Below are 12084 nucleotides of genomic sequence, written 5' to 3' on the forward strand. Positions count from 1 at the left end.
TCCCTCTCTCCAGAGGCAGTCTGCCTGCCCTGCGCCAGCCTTGGGCCCCAGACTCAGGCAATACCCACAAGCAAGATGGCGATAACGGCAGCACCCCCTGTGGCTTAGCGCCCCGCCGTGTCATTGGCCAGAGCCTGGAGTGAAGCCGCCCAGGATTGGTCGAGAGTGCTGCGGGGGTGGGGGTGGAGCTGAAGCAGCCCGGAGCCCGGAGTGGGCAAAGCGGAGTGAGCAGCGGCCTCAGGCTCCCGCAGCATCGCGCTCAGAGAAGACCTCGCAGCTTGGGGCCGCAGCCTGGTGAGCTCAGCCCCCTTGAGGCCCTCCCCTGCATCCCGGCCTGGGCCTCTCCGAGACGGCGCTGATCGACGCCGACACACCCCGGGGACCCTATCGTGACTCCATCGCGCCATATCGCGACATCATCGTGCCGTGTCGAGACTCCATTTTTGTCACAGCTCTTCTCAACATACACCTTTTTTTTTTTTTAAATATGCCCTGTCATCTTTGGGGCTGTCCCATGTCGTGATTTTGCCGTGATCTCTCCGTGACATCACCGCGCCATCGTGAAGTGTGATCTCATCGCCGCCCTGTCGTGACTTCATCAATGTCGTGTTGTGACTTGGCCGCGGCGGGACAGGTGGTGACCGCCAGGAACCCTCCTCCCTTTCTCATCTCCCCATCTCTGCAGCCCCGCTTCGATTATCCGGCTTTTGGAATCTCCGTTGTCCTGGGACTTACCCGGGACCCTTTCTTGCTTCTCCAGCCCCTGCCTGCATCCACAAGCTGGTGGCGAGGCGAGGAGGGCAAGGAGAGGGAGAGCAAGGGGTTAATTCTGCTGCTCCTTCTACTGCTGCTGCTGCTGCTGCTGCTGCTGCTCCTGCTGCAGCTTCTGCCCAAGGGAGGGAAAGGAGAGGAGGCAGGAGGCTGCGGGGGCGACTGAGAGCCCTGGCTGGAGAGGTGGGGTCCCCAGAGGGGCCTCCAAGCCTTTCCTGGTCAGTGCCCTGCATCCTCACTTCGACCGAGGCTTGTGTCCTGCCTCTTCTGAAGAGGGGAGGGGAAAGGAATCCTAGAATGCCCTTTTCCCTCGTATCAGCCTGTGTGCGGATAATCGAACTTCACCCTGTATGTCTCCATTCCCACCTGTCTGTCCTCACCACTCCCTCCCCGTGTGCCTTAGTGGAGGGAGTTAAAATTAGGCTTCTGGTGCAAGGGGGCTGCTGAACAGTGGGGCCAGCCCTCTCCCGCCCCCAGGAGATTGGTGAGGAGACCTGTCCAGCTGAGCAGCAGTGTGCATGGTCCTTTGGTTCTCACTTTCTAGAGGTGACCTTGGGCCAGGGTACCTTCATCCCTAAAGATTTGAAGGTCTAGCCCCTTAAAGGGAGGTCAGTCCTGAGGAGCCCATCCCTCCTGATCCTCCCCTCCCTTTGTGCTAATCCCTCCTTCCATCTTCCACTCCCACCCCCACCCCCGCCCCTCCTCTGCAGAGGGATGCTCAGTCCCTCTTGTGTTCACAGTTGGGCAAGACTGGCATCATGGCCTCGGATTGTGAGCCAGCTCTGAACCAGGCAGAGGGCCGAAACCCCACCCTGGAGCGCTACCTGGGAGCCCTCCGTGAGGCCAAGAATGACAGTGAGCAGTTTGCAGCCCTGCTGCTAGTAAGGAGCTGACTGAAAATTGGGAGGTGGGAGGGGCTGGGTGGTTCGGCCCCATAGGAATGGGGTCAACAAGTCCCCAGGGATATAGGTGGTGCTGGCAACCCTGGAGTCAGCAAAGTAGGCCCAAGACACCTCAGGCCTGAGTATAGGGGTAAAGGGGAGAATGGGGATGAATAATGCTTGTGGCCCTAGGAGCCTTGGAGGAGACTGTCTGGGTCTGCTCTCTGGGGTGTCCCAGAGCAGATGGGAGCTGACTCATAGGGTAACAGCAGCAGGTAGTAACTAGCGCAGAGTACTTGAAGGCCAGGGATGATTGTTCTGGGGTTGTTCTGGGGGTGGAAAGAATAGCAGGACTGAAAGTGACTGGGAAGGGGTCCCAGGGAATGACCAGGATGGCAGTAGGTAGGTTGGGTGTAAGGGAACTGGTTCTGGACTTAACCCTGTTGGAGGAACCCAAGCTGGGGACAGCAGAGCAAAAGCTGCAGTGCTGGGGGGGGGGGGGTGTTGGTGTGTGGGGGTGAAGGGAGGAGGGAGTACAGCCTGCTGCTTGTTTGCCATGGCAACAGGGAGAAGGCTCTGGAGTCAAGGGCTCACTGCAGCAGAGGATGTGTTTAGGTGAAATGTAAGGGGAAATGTTTTGACAGGCAGAGCAGCGAGACACAGGAGCCATTTCCCCTGAGAAGGTGGCAGGAATGGATCAGAGACTTCTCTGCAGGGAGCAATTAGGAAGGGACCCTTAAGTCCTTGGAGGATTTTAAACACTGAGTTCTAAGCCCCTTCCATCCCAGGTTGTGGGCATGTAAGTTAGACATCAGGAAGAACTTCCCAACTGACCAGGTGATGAAACAGCAGAATGAGTAGTTGAGGAGGTCTGGACCTCCCTTCCCCAGAGAAAATCATGGATGAGGGATCCTAGAGGTCACACCTATCTGTCTCCAGGGAGAAGGAAAGAGCTGGATGAAATGACCTCTGGGAAGCTTTCTGACCCTAGAGTGAGTCCCATTACATAACCTAATCCTGCTAGAGTCAACGCCCCAGGGTGCAAGGGACAGTCTTTGCCACCTTTCATCCTGCTGATAGCACATACTCCCCTTCAGGTGACCAAAGCAGTCAAAGCAGGTGATATTGATGCCAAAACTCGGCGGCGGATCTTTGATGCCGTGGGCTTCACCTTCCCCAATCGTCTCCTGACCACCAAGGAGGCGCCGGATGGCTGCCCTGACCACGTTCTCCGAGCCCTGGGTGTGGCCCTGCTGGCCTGCTTCTGCAGTGACCCTGAACTGGCCGCCCATCCCCAGGTCCTGAACAAGGTCCCCATCCTTAACACCTTCCTCACAGCCCGGGGGGACCCTGATGATGCTGCCCGCCGTTCCATGATCGATGACACCTACCAATGCCTGACGGCTGTGGCAGGTACACCCCGCGGGCCCCGGCACCTCATTGCTTGTGGCACTGTGTCTGCCCTGTGTCAGGCATACCTGGGGCATGGCTATGGCTTTGACCAGGCCCTAGCACTTCTGGTGGGGCTGCTGGCTGCTGCCGAAACACAGTGCTGGAAGGAAGCAGAGCCTGACCTGCTGGCCGTGTTGCGGGGCCTCAGTGAAGATTTCCAGAAAGCTGAGGATGCCAGCAAGTTTGAGCTCTGCCAGCTGCTGCCTCTCTTTCTGCCCCCGGCAACTGTGCCCTCTGAATGCCTCCGGGATCTGCAGGCCGGGCTGGCACGCATCCTCGGCAGCAAGCTGAGCTCCTGGCAGCGCAACCCCGCACTAAAGCTGGCAGCCCGCCTGGCGCACGCCTGTGGCTCCAACTGGATCCCGGCGGGCAGCTCTGGGAGCAAGTTCCTGGCCCTGCTGGTGAATCTGGCATGCGTGGAGGTACGGCTGGCACTGGAGGAGACAGGCACAGAGGTAAAAGAGGATGTGGTGACTGCCTGCTATGCCCTTATGGAGTTGGGGATCCAGGAATGCACCCGCTGTGAGCAGTCACTGCTTAAGGAGCCGCAGAAGGTGCAGCTTGTGAGCATCATGAAGGAGGCCATCGGGGCTGTCATCCACTACCTGCAGCAGGTGAGGGTGCAGTGGTGCACAGGGGAGATCCAGGGTGGGAGAGTCAGAAGGCAAGGGGAAGGGAGAAGTAAAACTCCCGCACCTCTGTGTGATGGGGAGACAGTGAAGATGCCCTTGCTGAGGACTGATCCTGCAGCACTCCTGGGAGCAGAGTGTGACCCAGCCCCCCTCACCCTTCCTCCTTGTGCCTCCACACAAGCTCCATACCACACACCATATGTGCACTCATATCACAGTACGTACACGCGCACACAACACAATAATCTCCCACTCACATCCCTCCCCCCAGCACACACACACACACACACACAATCGAAGCTGTCTGTTCTGCTCAATCTATAGCATTGTTTTACACACATATGCATACAAACTTGTAACCCTGTAGGGAAAAGGAGCAGAGCTGCCTCTGTAGAGGTTCAGCTAACTCCTCCCAGGTCAGACCTGCTGTAGAGGGACTGTTTACTTAGCTCTAGACCTCCGCGTTTCCTTTTAACCCTGAGATACTTTAGAGGTGGTGGGACAGGAAATCCTAGTTGAGTCCCAGCAGCTGCAGGGGCATGACATCTGAAGTTCAGTTGGCTCAGCAGACATGCCTTGAGGACCTACCTTTGAAGAGCTCCCAGGCCAGAACTCCCTTCTAGTTCTTATTCCAAGGCTGGTCAGCGTGCTGTCTAGGCTGGGGAGGGGCTCTGGTCCTGCTCCATCTCAGTAGAGTCCTGTGGCAACAGGTGGGGCCAGAGAAGCAGAAGGAACCCTTCGTGTTTGCTTCGGTGCGAATCCTGGGTGCTTGGCTGGCCGAAGAGACCTCATCCCTGCGCAAGGAGGTCTGCCAACTGCTACCCTTCCTCGTTCGCTATGCCAAGACCCTCTATGAGGAAGCTGAGGAAGCCAATGACCTGTCTCAGCAGGTGGCCACCCTGGCCATCTCCCCCACAACCCCAGGGCCCACCTGGCCAGGGGATGCTCTCCGGTGAGTTTATAGTTACAGGCTGTCCAGTTAGACTGTTTTAAAGAAAAGTGTAAGCCAGAAATACCTCCTCTGCTCAAAACTGAGCTGTGTCAGACTTCCTGACTAGGGCATGAGATTGCCTTGAGAATTATTTTTGTTTGGGAGGGCTTGTTCCCAGAGGACTCCTGGGCTGCCAACCCCGGATTTCTCTGTGAGAAAACTCATGCTTATCGAATACCATGCCAGGCATTTTTGTATACCCTTTACCAAAACGATCTCATTAGGTCCACACAGCAAATCTGTGATGCAAGTCTCACTCCTGTCTTCAGGATGAGAAAAGTGAGACTAGGGGAGTGCCCACACTCCCACCATGTGGCAGAGCCCACGTCTGAGCCTAGGGCTGTACTTTTCCTGAAGATGTGGCCTCCTCCCCTACTTCCATTTCTCTTAGGTGGTGCACCCCCCAAAAGTGAACCTCTCCCCACTCCTCACACATCTGTCCCTTCCACACCTCCAGGCTCCTTCTGCCCGGCTGGTGCCACCTGACAGTCGAAGATGGGCCCCGGGAGATCCTGATCAAGGAGGGGGCACCTTCACTTCTGTGCAAGTATTTTCTCCAGCAGTGGGAGCTCACTTCTCCCGGCCATGACACTTCAGTGCTGCCCGACAGCGTGGAGATCGGCCTGCAGACCTGCTGCCACATCTTCCTCAACCTTGTGGTCACTGCACCAGGGTTGATCAAGTGAGGCTGGGGAGGAGGCTGGAGGAAGCAAGGGGGTGCTGCTCATAGTTGCCCCAAATATCCATCTGCTTTGTTGCCCTGTGCGCATGGGTTCCTGTTAGTGTTAGAGTGAAAGTGTCACAGACTAGACAGAACCACCCTCATCTTTGGGACCCCTCTGGGCACATCTCCCTGTTCCAGTCATAACCCAGTCTCTGCTCCCCAGAGGCCATGAGTGGGGCCCAAAATTAACTCTCCACCCTGCTGCCTAACTTGCCAAATCCAGGCCTGGATGAAGCTGGGAGCCCGGGATCTTCAGTTTTCCCAGGGCTTGGTGTGGCTCTATCAACCCCCTCCACCCACCTTCTCCCATCTTTACCTCCCTTTCTCCCCAGGCGAGATGCATGCTTCACATCTCTTATGAACACCTTGATGACGTCACTGCCCGCACTAGTGCAGCAGCAGGGGAGGCTGCTTCTAGCTGCCAACGTGGCCACCCTGGGCCTCCTCATGGCCCGGCTCCTTAGCACCTCTCCAGGTAAGCCCTGGGGACCCAGTCCTAATGTCTGGGGGCAGACAGTTTGGGTGACCTGCTGGCCACTGGGCATGTCACCATTTTCAGAAAATGGTTTAACAGAATATTCCGATCCCAGAGGAACCCTCTGAAGTATGTCTCCATCTTCCACCCCACCCTACCCTTCTTCCCCAAATTATATTATTCTCTTCCTCCTGAAGATTTCTAAGGCAAGGCCTGGTGGGTGTAAGTACAGGCCTACTCAGAAGCACAGGCACAGGCATCTGGAAATCCAGCAGCCCAAGGAATCTGAATCCAGTGTTTTCAAGGTGGGGCCACCCCCAGCCTTGAGTCAGAAACCTTACTTCTCTCCATTGAGGTTTTTCTCTGCTCAGCACCTTACCTCCCTTGTGACAGGCTTCAGTGCTTGGAGCTCCTCTGCACAAACCCTCTCCCCAGCCCTGCTTTACTCTAGCTGTGTGCAGGAGGGAGGGGTGTCCCCTCCCACCCCTGCCAGCCCTTTGTGTCTCCCACTTCGGCCATGGGTGTCTGCTTGGGTCCCTCTGTCCCCACCTGTTCCCTCTGCCCCATCTGTCATGTTGGAGTTGGTGAGCAGATGCCTGGGAACAGGGTGTAACAGCCCATACCCTCAGTTGCCTCTGTTCCCTTTAAGGATCCCAGGGGAGTACCCAGCAGCAGGAAGAGGAGCACCTCTGCTCTCTAGCCCCCAAACTTCCTCAGTCCCAAGTAACATTACCAAAGGTCCTGAGTAGCACTCCAGTGCTGTTTCACCCACAAATCCCAACAGGTTAGCTTAACAGCCTCCAGGAGAGAGTGAGTTTGCATTGCAGGGGTGACCCCCAGCCCAGTAGGTTAAGCAAAGCTAGGTCACCAGCTCCAGGTCCCCTCTGGCGCCCTCTTCTGGCCTAAGAATCAAATTGGTGCAACCTCCTCAGCCTGTTGAGGAGTCCTAGGCCCAGCAGGGGCTCCCCTCACCACTCGGACTATATAGGAAGGTCTAACCATGAAGCTGAGTGTACCGAGATTATTACATTTTATTCTCATAGCAGATTTCTAAGATTATAGCACTATTATAGGCCCTGTTTTAAGTGAAGAGACGAGACCCAGAAAATACCCATGGTGACGCAATGAAATCAGAGGCGGGGTGTAAACCCAGGAAGGCTGATTCCAGGCTCTGCTTCGGCCCCCTGGGGGCCCACCCAGGAAGGGAAAATAAGGGCCTGGCAAAGCAGCTGACCCATCTGGTTCATGCACCCACTGCCTTCTTGCTTTCCAGCTCTTCAGGGAACACCAGCATCCAGAGGTTTCTTTGCGGCCGCCATCCTCTTCCTGTCGCAGTCCCATGTGGCGCGGGCCACGCCCGGCACCGAGCAGGCCGTGCTGGCCCTGTCCCCTGACTACGAGGGCATCTGGGCTGATCTGCAGGAGCTCTGGTTCCTGGGCATGCAGGCCTTCACAGGCTGCGTGCCACTGCTCCCCTGGCTGGCCCCTGCCGCCCTGCGTTCCCGCTGGCCGCAGGAGCTGCTCCAGCTGCTAGGCAGCGTCAGCCCCAACTCTGTCAAGCCTGAGATGGTAGCCGCCTATCAGGGTGTCCTGGTGGAGCTTGCACGGGCCAACCGGCTGTGCCGGGAGGCCATGAGGCTGCAGGCAGGTGAGGAGACAGCCAGCCACTACCGCATGGCTGCTCTGGAGCAATGCCTGTCGGAGCCCTGAGGGGTTGTCCACTGGGGACAGACCCGGGGGTGGGCAGTTGAGGGAAGGAGGGAGGAGGCATCTTCCCTGAAGCCCCCAAACTGGATCCCCCTCCCCAACAACCCCCCAAACACCCCAGCTTTCTGGCTTTATTCAAGAGCAAGGGCATGGTGCCCACCCTTCAAGTGTAAGGAACTATGTCCCGCCCCCTGGGGCTGCTCAGGGCAAGGATTGTCTTGGAAATCAATATGGCTGTCCCCGCCAGGTCGGGGGAGATTGGAGTAGCCCCCAGGGAGGGGGGCTTTTAAGTGTCATTGTGGCCAATGTCTGGCTCCCGTACAGGAGGGAGTCCCCAGGGTGGGACAGAGCTGGCAGGAGCTGGCTGCTTCAGCCCATATGCCCTGCCGGCCAGGGTGTGGGCTCCCCTAGGCTGTGGTGCCCCTCTGGCCTTCCAGGTCCGCTTCCTTTAAATTGGCCATGATTCTTGTCCTTGGCCTTCTTGAGCAGAGAGCAGGCTCAGGCCATTGACATCACAGTTCTTTCTATCAGCTTCAGTGACCCAGGGTCTGAAATGCTCCATCCATCCAGGGGAACCTGGGACGGACAGGCCCAGTGGGGTGGGAGGAACCTTCCACCTGAGCTTCCTTGAGGGGACCCAGAAGCCCTTGGGCCCTGGTCTCTAAGATTTTGTGTCGTGTTACAGCAGAGTGACGATGAGGGTTGGGGGGAGGGGTATTTATTTTGCCAGTCCTTACCCCTGCTTGGACACCTGAGCATCTAATTTCTGTACTCCTGGTGCCATCTGGCCTGGCTGGAGCCAGGAACAGGAGGGACACTTTCCCAGAAACCGCATGTTTCCCTAGTGATTGCACCCCATCGCATCGTGGTGCCTGGCTTTAAATCCCACCCCTGCTTATGACTCCTCTGCAGAGAGACGCGACTGGCGGCTCCAGCAGGGACTACCATTCTTATGAACCCAGGGGGCCTCCCCACACACATATCTGATTCCTTGCTTCCCTTCCCCCTCTTTTCTCCCTCCCCTCCCCCGTTATGTTCTGTGATCGCCAAGTTCAAAGCTGTGCACATGTGGACACTCAATAAATGTTCATTGGTGAAGACGGCTCCTGTATGGTCTGTCCAGCACCTTCTCTCTCCAAGGCCCCAGCAGCTCACAACTACCATTTGCTGAACACAAGCCTTGTCAACCACACTTCACAAGTGTTATGCAGCCCACCCACGAATCCTAGGAAGCAAGCATTATTATCCTGATTTTACAGGTGAAGAAACTTAGCCATGGGTAGGTGATTTTCTCAAAGTGTTAACAGCTAGGAAGTGCCAGAGCCAAGACTCCACACAGGCCATCCAACTTCTTGGTCCACACCCTTCATCGCTAGAGCAGGGCTGCAAACTCACGTTGACATGACCAGACCTGATGGGGGCCCCAGGTGCTCTTCTGTACAAATGAAGTGCTGCCCCTCCATGTCAGCAGGTAGTTGCCAAAGTGGCACTGCCACATCCTCCAATTTTTAAAGAGAATTCAGAAATCCTAATTTTTTTAAATATATTTATCTTTAGAGAGGGGAAGGGAGGGAGAAAGAGGGAAATAAAGTGATGTGCAAGAGATGCATCAATCGGTTGCCTTCCACACCCCCCCAACTGGAGACCTGGCCCACAACCCAGGCATGTGCCCTGACTGGGAATCAAACCGATGACCCTTCAGTTCACAGGCTGGTATTCAATTCACTGAGCCACACCAGCCAGGGCCAGAAATTCTAATTTTTATGTGAAATCTGATTTTCAAATGTTGATGATTTTTTTAAATTAAATGACTACATCTATTCCAAGTGAGAAGGGGGAGGGCCAGAGTCTTAAGCAGAAGATGAGCAGAGAGCACCCACTACCTCACCAGATCTGAACCAAAGCTGTCAGACGAGCCAGACCAGCCCCAGGCCCACATTTTGTGCAGACTTTTCTCCACCTGGGCCCTCAAGCCTACGAGCATTCACTGAGCGTGTCTTAAGTGCCAACTTATGGGTGGCTATGCACAGAAAGAGAGGAATATTCACTTATTTATTGGATCTACTGAAAGGCATGCTATCAGCATAGATTCCCTGAAATCCCTGAAAAAGAGGAAAAGACATACCCTGCCCTCAAGCAGCTTAAAATCTAGAGGGAAAACAGACAAAGCAACAAGGTATAAACAATAAAGGTATAAATAGTTGCTCCTAAGGGGGCCTGAACGAAGTATGGCTGGAGCCTGAGAGCCCCTCAGCCTGGCTGAATAAGTCCAGGAAATGTGTTTGCTCTGAAACCTGAGAGTGAAGAGGGTTTGCCAGCTAGACAAGCAGAGGAACAGCAAGTATAAAGGCATGCAAGCTTGGGAATTGCACGTACGTCATTAATGCTACGTGGGGAATATGAGTAGGAAGTGTGGAAGGTGAGGTTAGACCGGTGGACATAGGCCAGATCTTACAAGTCCTGGTGTGCTGTGCTAAGAAGCTTAGGTGTGGGATCATGAAGAGACCACAGACTTCTGAGCAGATTGAATGTGACCTAGTTTGCATTTAAGCAAGATGGTTCTGGCTGCAAGAGGGGCAACTGAGGCACAAAGCTCAGAGAGGAGAGAGTAAGTCTGAACTTAGCCAGTGACAGTGAGGATGAAGGAAACATAGGTAGGAATTATATACTAGGTCTTGGTGATTAATTGGAAGTGAAAAGTGATGAAGAGCCAAGGATGACTTCCAGATTCCTGATCTGGGCTGAGTGGATAAGGCCATTCACTGTCATGGGAAACACTGGGAAACAGATTTGTACACAATATACACTCTAAATGTAAATGGTGCATTTGTACTACTTGTGGTATATCCAGGGGGCAGTTGCTTTCTGCACTCTGGAGTTGAGACAGGCCTGGGTGAGCAAGATATGTAAGTTGTCACTAGAGAGGGCCCTAAAAGCCACAAGAGTGATTGAGATCATCGAGATCATCTGGGGAGGGGCAAAGAGAAGGGCCCCAAAGCAAGTGGCAACCACTCATGGTCTCTGCACTCATGCAGTGGGGGGAGCCAAATGTTGGAGAAAGTCTCATAATACAAAGCAGACTCTGCTCAATCTGTACTTTAGTGAGGGATGGTCAGAGAATTCTGGGCTCCGGAACAGGAAGAGGGTTAGTCTTACTTGGAGAGGCCAACCTTGCTCCTGGCAATTCAGCTTCCAAGGAGAAAGGGAGCCCTGAGCTGCGGTTGTAAGATTTTACCACAAGGTGGAGCCTAAGCATCTCCTTGTATCAGATTTCCCCCACCCCGCACTCAGCCAGGCCCAGAGCAGGTGGTTATGAAAGGCTGGGAAGAGGGTGGCTGTGTCAACGATAAAGGAGGCAGGCCAGCGTGTTTTCCTCACATAAATGTCCAAGTGTAAGCTCACTTTTTGAAAAGAGAGGGAAAATTTTGAGCCTGGGGGAAGAGCAATACGTTAAATATGCAAAATAAGAGTCTGTATGTTTGGATGTGTGTACCCATATGTCAATATACTCGCATGTCCTGCGTTCCTATGTTGTATGTGCTTTTCCCATGAGTGTCTCTGTGCATGTTGTGTCCCATCTGCCTAGCGGTGTCTGCGTGTGTGCCCCATGCATATCCCAGGTCTCCACATGTGTGCACATATCTCAGGGAGTAAGCAACCAGCAAGGTCCCCCCTCCATGCCTCAGAGAGTGAGCAGTCCCTTGGCCCTGAAAGAGTCTGCAGCCATAGGACCCTTCAGGTTTTAGGAGCCCGCCCCACCCCCAGCCCCCGGCCAAATTAGTAGCAGAGGATGGAGAACATTCCTCTCCTCAGCAGCCACAGGCAAAATCATTTGTTATCAGATGACTTCCTCATACCTGCGTTCTATGTATAGCCATCCAGGGTCATGCTCACATGGAGGCTTCCTACAGGAATGCTCAATAGACAGAAGGATTCATAAACTCACCCATCCGTTCATTTATTGTTTCTTTATCATTCATGGGGCACCTGCCATTCGCCAAATCCAGTGCAGGAGACATTTTCTGTTTCTCCTTTCACCTTGTGAAGTAATTCATGAGGCAGGAAAGGAACATTAGTTGCAGCTGCGAAGAGCCTGGAATGCTGGTTCGAGTGTTGACACTTCTTTCCCTGATGGTGGGCCATGGGGAGGGAGCTCCAGCAGAGTTTTCAGTAGGGAGGCTACATGGTCTAGTCACTCTTGTTGCTAAATGAAATTGAAATTGGATCAGAAGAGATATGGCTGAAGGCAGGAGACCAGTTATCGGGTCTGCAATGGTCTAGGCAGTGGTTCTCAGACTTTACTGAGCTTCTGAGTCACCTGGCGGGCTTATTAAAACACAGATTGCCAGGCCCCACCCCAGAGTAATGTTTGGGGTGGGAGCCAAGAACTGGCACTTCTCACACTTTCCCAGGTGATGCTGGGGTCCAGGGACCACACTTTGAGAATAACT

General features: G+C 54.6%; 1 protein-coding gene across 6 annotated transcripts; it reads left to right on the plus strand.

Moving 5' to 3' along the window:
• The first annotated feature begins 178 nt into the window (after positions 1-178).
• Positions 179-8731, plus strand: NCDN (neurochondrin). 6 transcript variants are annotated; one of them, XM_090269089.1, is made up of 8 exons: positions 179-294; positions 567-634; positions 1512-1652; positions 2750-3718; positions 4447-4688; positions 5185-5409; positions 5784-5926; positions 7200-8731. In XM_090269089.1, the coding sequence occupies exons 2-8, from the start codon at positions 602-604 to the stop codon at positions 7634-7636; spliced, it is 2190 nt and encodes a 729-aa protein (XP_090125215.1). In that variant the 5' UTR covers positions 179-294; positions 567-601; the 3' UTR covers positions 7637-8731. The 6 variants fall into 6 exon arrangements, with proteins under 6 accessions (XP_090125215.1, XP_090125214.1, XP_090125217.1 ...); XM_090269088.1 differs by having other exon boundaries at positions 179-634; XM_090269091.1 differs by lacking the exon at positions 567-634 and having other exon boundaries at positions 180-294; positions 1482-1652.
• Positions 8732-12084: the final 3353 nt, after the last annotated feature.

Source organism: Furipterus horrens, unplaced genomic scaffold (assembly GCF_987537825.1).
Source record: "Furipterus horrens unplaced genomic scaffold, mFurHor1.1.pri manual_scaffold_3, whole genome shotgun sequence".
Classification (NCBI taxonomy): Eukaryota; Metazoa; Chordata; class Mammalia; order Chiroptera; family Furipteridae; genus Furipterus; species Furipterus horrens.

Excerpts from the sequence above, each read along its gene's own strand:
- NCDN (XM_090269088.1), top strand. The coding sequence starts at position 602 with ATGTCGTGTTGTGACTTGGCCGCGGCGGGACAG. Across the intron at positions 1,653-2,749 it reads AGTTTGCAGCCCTGCTGCTA|GTGACCAAAGCAGTCAAAGC; the intron begins GTAAGGAGCTGA and ends ACTCCCCTTCAG. Across the intron at positions 3,719-4,446 it reads TCATCCACTACCTGCAGCAG|GTGGGGCCAGAGAAGCAGAA; the intron begins GTGAGGGTGCAG and ends CTGTGGCAACAG.